We start from the raw sequence: 7,623 nt of genomic DNA on the forward strand, positions 1-7,623 counted from the left end.
AAAAGTAGCAACTAAAACCATCCGTGTTTGCCACTTTTACAGCCTAGAGCTCTGATTAAAAAAAAAAAAATTAGTCACTTGTCCTGAATTGGCAGAATATATACACAGGTTGTGGACTCACTACTGTTTGCACAATAGCCTAACTTAACCTGCAGATGGCCAGTGTTTTAATAAGTTAACATCTTCATTATTATTATTATAAATAGTTTACATAATACAAGTATGACCATTTGTAGCAGTGGAACAAGATATTTCACTTTTATATCACTGATCTACACAGAGCAGAAAACAAAGTTGTCAGCTATTTCCAGATTCAGATCTAACACTTGGTCCCAAGGCACTAAGGCAGTTTTACTTACTTTACAAGGCCCAGTTAAAACCTCTTCCCAGTACCTTTTTTTCCTCAAAACTGACAGGATCAGCTTTTGGTTTGCACCAAGTGAATCACTTTTCCCTTCGTTCCACTGTGGCGACATATCTGCAGCTCTATTACTTTTTCAGATCCTATATCAAAAGGAGTGTATGAAATACAGCTCTTCATCAGTCTCCTTACTGAAGATCAAATTTCAGTTTCATAATAAACAGTGACTCTGCATGACATAATGGCGCCTTCATGCATGATACGTCTAAACTGAAACTGAAAAAAAAATACATCATTATCTGCCCTTGTCTGGGCACAGGGGAGATTTGTCTCAGAAAATAAGGAAACTACAAAAATCCAAAAATTATTTAGAAAAAAAGTTTTAAAAAGACTTAGAAGGCAAAACAATATCTTTTTAACCCTTAAGACGATTTCTAGTTAACATATGGAATTTTTACAATAATAGCTCCTGCCCTGTGCAGAGTCAGGCTACATGAAGGGATCACAACAGTCCATTTTGGACAGGATATCAATGAAACAGTAACAATATCAAAATTTGGTTTTATGCAGCATTTAAAGGCTTTTAAAGCAGAAAAAACTGCTTTCAGACTGGAAGGTTTTATTAAAAGGTCCCCAGCTTCAAAATCAATGGCAATTTTAACTCCTCAGTTTGGACCTGTGACCACAGAAAGTTTCAATATGTAGTACTTAAGTTTCAGAACACCTAAGAATTTGCTGCTTATACCACCTTCAAATTTTTAGGTACTCAGAAACTCCCTAATAAGCAACTACAGTAATGTATCCTCCAAGTCTGTGTGAATTGACAAATAATTTTGATAAAAAACAATAAAGAACATCTAACACGCTAACAATTTTAAGATCAACTTGCTGCTTAAAACTCTACATACTCTTAGGTCTAATACCACTTTAGTCCATCATTCACTTGTTTCCTAAAAAGACTTAGTAAAAATGTAAGGTTTTTTGTTCCTACTGGTTCAACGTGAAAACAAATGTATGCAGCCCAACATTAATCTTTTCTTCATTTATAATAGCTGCCTAGCTACCCTCCGTTCAGCCATTTAGCAATCCTGTTATGAAACAGCTGCTATTAGTGAAAAGAATCCAAACTGGCAGCATTTATAGACCACCGGGAATACAGAGCATTTTAAGGAGATGTTTCTACAACCCATAGACAATACCCTCCGATTCATTTCACTTAGTTTTTTTTCAAGACCCTACCTTAAAGCCTCCAATCAGGATTATGCTTCTAAAGCCTTAGTATCAGAAAGTCTGGTTTTTCTCTGGATTTTCCCATGGAGAACTTCCTGCTCCTCTAGACCAATCCACCCTTCTTAAAACATTTTTTTTCCAGTCTTTTATTGCTGCTGAATCTGATTCAAAAGGGGCCCATCTGCTCCAGCTACATCATCAGGAGAGTTCTGCACTTTCACACAGCTGCTGAGGTTTCTGCCCCCATGTAGGAGCTGGAATTGCTCCACTCACCCCCTTTGCACAGGAATGATGTAAAGGAACTGATGGATCCAAAAAACTTTTGCATGATCATTTCTGTACTGATTATTTCTATAATGTAAACTCTCTTTTTGTCATATTTTGTGGAGTTTTAATTTGTTCCCTTAATAAAATGCACCATAAAACTTGAGAGTGTAATTTTCCAAAGGAAAGAAAAAGAAATCCTATCAAATACCCTAATCTTACTATAAATTCCATGAAGCAGTTCAAAAAGTCTGGAGGGGTGATTGTTTCTATTAAATTCTACCAATTGCTGGAGCAGTTTCTTCAGGACTTTTAACATTTCCGTAGAATTTAAGTGACTTAACCTCCATTAAATTCTGTAAATACTGAAAAACAATTACCTGCAAGTATGCTTTAGAAGATCCCACACAACATAAAACGAATTGAAAATTACATTTAACAGTATGCATGCCATTGTTAACCTGTAACATGCTATGAAAATGGATTCTCTGACAGCTTAGATGCACCAGCTTGACCTGAATGGAAGCAGACTGTATATTCCAATATAGCTATGACCACCTGACTCCTGCTACTCATTCAAGGCTATTTTCTTTCAGGGCATAGAAACTTACAAAACTGTATTTGCATCTCTGCTTTGCCAGACAGTCTTGTCCAGGTAAAGTTTAAAAATAAACTTAGGGCTAAGCCATAGAAACCCTTGCAGGAAGTCTTCTGTAGTTACGAACATTTCTTTTTTATAAATGAGCTAAAGTAAAATAAGATCAATTTGAATCAAGTAAAAGAATCCACAAAGGTTCTAGATTGTTTTAGTTAAGATACAATGGAACTATAAAATTAAGTTTAAATGGCACAACTTTCCACCTGCATATGAACGCCAGCCATGGGAATCAGCTGGACTTGCTAACTGTTCCTAAATTCAATTTCTGGGCAGAAGCTGGCAAGGTGTTTACAGGGGAAGTTGTACTATGGAATGTGTTTTTTCTACCCATTCACAGTTGATTTGGGGGGCAAGTTGTGTCTCATCTCTTTATGCAGCACTAAGGAGTCTTTTCTTTGCATGCAGTACTTCTTTACAGTATCTGTGAAGGGCAAAAGTGGAGAATTTATTTTTATTGATAACAAGATGAAATTTTCACACAGTCACGGAAATCAATTACAACTGAATAGTAGTCATCAGTTTCCTTACCAAATGTAACACATGCATTTTAGCTCATTTGACCTTGGCAAACCTTAAAAATGAATCATTTCATAATCAAGAAACAAACAAAATTATATTATTAACATATTTTAACAGAATAAAAATAAAGCTTAAGTGACTATACCTCAAATTCATATTTTATCTATAATAATTGACACAAACGAATACAAATGATATTAATGAAAAAAGATTTGAAATCAAGTTTGGGCAATTTGTTCAGTTGAGAATTAGGCTCATTAAATGTTGATATACTGAGCACTGTGATGGCACTGATGTGAAAAAGTGTTCTGTAATCTCACAAATTAAACAACAATAAGAAGTCTTCATCAAGTTCAGGGTGTAAAAATAATTTATTACCTTTCGCTCATAAAAAAATCAGCTACTATTGAGTTTTTTTTAAACAGCAGCAAACAGTCAAAAAGGTGACATCTGAAAACTGTTCAATAAAAAAAATAAGGCAAGCAGAGTGTAAATTTGTTCTTTACAAATCAATGCTGCAGTACTAGAGAAGCAAGGGTAGCAGAAAAAAAATAAACAAGAACTTAGTAAAACATGACAGTCACCAAGTTATTTCTATGCTGTCTCATCACCTGAGCCAAGGAAGCATTGTTAAAGCAGTATGCAAGTAAACTTTTACTCCAAACTATCAAGAGTTAATTAAGATTTAAAGGCATCCTTTTGGGGGAGGGATGCGTGTGTGAAGCATGCCATAGCGATGGTCATTTTATATTCTGTTATTTTAAGTTTGTAGAACATCATAGAATACTGAACCCAAAAGCTTGCAAGACAACAAGCCTTGACTCTACTGTTTTTGATCAGTGATCCGCTGTAAGCAGAGTTTCATGTAGGAATTTTTATTGCGTATTTCTATCACTGCATCTCTGACAAGTTCAATGAACATTTGAGGCCAGAGCTTCTGCAACGACTCATTTTTCATATTGATGTCAGCTGCTTCTTTCACTAAGTTCTCGACGTATGTCTGGCAAAATGTTTTTCTTTCCTTGATTTCCTGCATGGGAGAACCATTACACATTGTATAAGACAAAGGAAGAAAAGGTTGAACAATAGTAAACCCAAAACACAACGACAAAAGTGTAATGAATTAAAGAATATAGTGATTAGCAGGCAAAGAGGCCATTGCATGCTTTTTCCTGTCGGTTTTAAGTTGCATGGCCCAGGGTTTAAGTCAAGCTTTTATGAGTGTGGCCACAGAATCTTACTGTATTCAGGATATTGATCTTATATTCATTAATTAATCTGAAATCAATTTTTAAGTAGTCATGTAAATATCTTTTAAAGGCATTACGATTTTTGTTGCCTTCTGGCACAACAGTGAAAATTTACAGAAATTATTAAGCACCAGACTACTTTCCTTCCTTCTCTCCCTTCCCTTCCTAGCTTTTCCTGATTGTAGTGCAACAGTTGGAAAGTATATGTTTAACTACTTGCCCTAACAAGAACTAAGCATACTGTCGCAGAAAAATATGCCAGTATGCATCCTTTCCACAGGTTCCTTGATGGACTCTGGTAAGTGCAAGTTTCCTAACATCTACTACGGTAGATACTGAAGTAACCTGAACCTTTAAAAAATAATAATTAAAAAAATTGCACTTCATGCAACTACTAGCTCTGCATTTTAGTCACTCAAGCTGTCTTAATCCCTGTTTCTGCAGAATTTCTATAAAATGCCATAATAAGCTTTGAACAATAAGTTACCTTGGTGCTAAATATCTAACTGGTTTGATTTATGGCACTGTTAAAAATATTAGGTCATGCTTCAGGCCATTAAAACAGAAGTTCTCTTAAATGAGTGATAAAGCAGAGAAAATAATTTCCAGCTGTTTCATCTAAAAAAACCCAAATTATTAATCAATGACTCTGACTGTCATCTCTAGCAATAAACTTATTCACATTTATTATGTTAGTTTACTGCTGATGGGGAACCGGAATCAGTCTTTTTTGCCTATCTTAGTCTCCTCCTGTGACATCCTGTAATATCTGCTGCCACATACATAATGCTGTAACAAAGGACAAGATGTGAATTGCTGCACTAGGAAGAGAAAACAATGCATATATTTAAGGGACTGTGCAAATACCAAGCTTTTTTTATTATAGTGCTTGTTCCATGCTAAAGGACAAGAGGAATGCCTCCCTGTCTTACTCCACCATTCAAAGTTTTAAGAGCTACTATCAGAGCTTTTGAAACGAAAACGTTTTCTTAATTTAATCTCTCCACACATACAGTCACTGTCTCTTTTTTATGCTATCTGAGACCTGAGATAACAAAACCACAATGCAATAACTGAATTCAGCGTTTACTGAACTGGATTTAATTTCTTGCACTATTTATATATTTGCACATAATAAGAAAGCTAATAACGGGACAAATGTGGGAAGCAGGGTGCATACAGCTAGAACTCATGATGATTGTTCAGAAGGGCGATCGTGGCTGAAAGAAGCATGTTCTCCCTGGGAACAATTTCCCTCTGCCCAAGCAAAAGAGTTAGCAGATCAGAAACACAAACTAAAACAAGCGTGAATGAGACACTTGTCTCAAACCAGCCAGCTTGCAATTTTATCAATAAACATAATACACTCCCTACATATTTATTTTCCTGTAGCTCATTTAAAAGCTAGGAAACAGCTCTTTATTAGTACAGCCTGCACTATCTCAAATCTTGTCTGAAGGGTGTTCTTCACCAATTCATTCTGGGATATACTTTCTGACTTTCTAATCCCATTAGAAAAATCCTAACATGCAATATACATTTTTCTTTGTAAAAAATTGTGCTCACTCCTTATATTTTACTAATGAAGGCACATTTGGTTATGAACATAAGGCTTGCAGGTGAGAATGTATTTCTGAGACTATGGCACTGTTCAGGAACCACTTCACTGAAGACAGAAACTGATCATTATCCAGTATTCTGGCAAAGATCAGTTAGATGAAATGTCAGATTGTACATGTAAATACATTAAACAGTGATATTTCAAAACCACCATTCTCACCATAGCACAACTGAAACTTGATATATAGACAAATTCTATGAGTAGTAGTCTAAGGTTGTATAATAGAGGATGAAAGTATTGTGTCATGATACACTTACCTCCAGCTTTTCCATATGAATATCCTTCGTCGTGTAATTCAATGTTGCTCGATTTGTGCTTTCCCCTCCTTTTCTACTGTTATCACTTTCCTCACTCCCAGTCCCAGATTTCTTTCCCTTTCCCTCCAGCAGATAATGGAATTGCTTCCTCCTGTGAAAAGATAAAGATATTTACAGTTCTAATTACTGGAAACTTTTTTTAGTGCAGATGTTTCTAGTGATTGTGAGATTATTTTTTCTTTTCTCCCTTTGAACATGTACTTTATAAGCTTTCAAGTTTATTGTATCCTCAAGTTATTTAAAATACATATGACTGTAGATATTCCTCCGTTAACTTGCTTCTACACAATTGACTTTGTGACATATATCACATAACATCTCCTAAATAGGAAGTCTTATTAAAGTTTTATTAAGTACGTATCTATAGAAGACTAAAGATTTTGTTAAGCACCTTTTTTCTTACAGCACCAACTCTTAAATCTGTTAACTGTTATAGTCACCTGCTACAAAATACCCACTAAAAATAGTCAGTCTTCATCATGAAAGTCCATAAATCTTCACCAATACCAGTACAATTGGAGAATTAAATAAGCACTACGTTTGTGAGCATGTGCCTTTTAATCTTCCTCAGCAGACTTCATACAACTTCTTTGAAAACCTCTGGCCACATAAATCAGAAGATGGTAATATTTCTGCAATAAGCAAAGAACCTATTTCTGTAAGATGTTATTTCAAAAATTTTTATCTTTTTACCTAGAAAGAATTTATCATGACAGTGTGCAAAAGAATTAAACAACACGTTCTGCAAAAATTCCAGTTCCGCTCATTGTATTTTACCTAGATTCTCCAAATAATGAAAGCATGCGATAATGCGGCAGCTCAGAAGATGTTACATATGCCAGAATGCCAAAGAGCCTCTCCGCCATTACAATATCATTTTCAGTAACCTGTGAGGGAAGAGGGAGAAGGGAAGAAAAAAGAAAAAAAGTTTCAAAATTGGCATATTCATATTTCATTACATATGTACATTGAGAATTAACTGAAATTTGCTATATGGAACACTGCATACAGATCTGTTCCAGGCATATCTTCAAAACGTAGATTTGCTTTTACTGGCACTTTAATTGTACTTTAAAAGAAACCAAATGAGGTAGTGGTGCTTGTTTTATTTCCTGTAATTCTGGAAATTTTAATGTATACACATGCTACCCTGTGCTTCATGATAGTCTTCAAGAAATGAGGAATTTTATAACAATTTCTTACATTGAGTATCTGAAGGCCAGACATATTAATTCCACTCTGTACTGCATGCACTTACAGAAGGTGTACTGGAAAGTTTCTGATCAAGTTATGCTGGAGAAATGAAAAGATTCTGGGCACCCATATGTGAAAAGATAAGTTACAGTCTTATTTTGGCAGCATCATAGAGAAGACTTTCTAGAAAGGGGGGGAGGGGGGGAAGG

General features: G+C 35.3%; 1 protein-coding gene across 1 annotated transcript; it reads right to left on the reverse strand.

The window, feature by feature from the left end:
* Positions 1 to 3,551: 3,551 nt before the first annotated feature.
* LOC104160122 (leucine-rich repeat-containing protein 49-like) lies at positions 3,552 to 7,090 on the reverse strand. Its single transcript, XM_009698183.1, has 3 exons — positions 6,998 to 7,090; positions 6,161 to 6,311; positions 3,552 to 4,062 (listed from the first exon to the last, which is right to left on the reverse strand). Exons 1-3 carry the CDS (start codon positions 7,084 to 7,086, stop codon positions 3,856 to 3,858), a joined length of 447 nt encoding a protein of 148 aa, XP_009696485.1. The 5' UTR covers positions 7,087 to 7,090; the 3' UTR covers positions 3,552 to 3,855.
* Positions 7,091 to 7,623: the final 533 nt, after the last annotated feature.

The sequence above is a fragment of the Cariama cristata genome, unplaced genomic scaffold, assembly GCF_000690535.1.
Source record: "Cariama cristata isolate BGI_N322 unplaced genomic scaffold, ASM69053v1 scaffold11114, whole genome shotgun sequence".
Classification (NCBI taxonomy): Eukaryota; Metazoa; Chordata; class Aves; order Cariamiformes; family Cariamidae; genus Cariama; species Cariama cristata.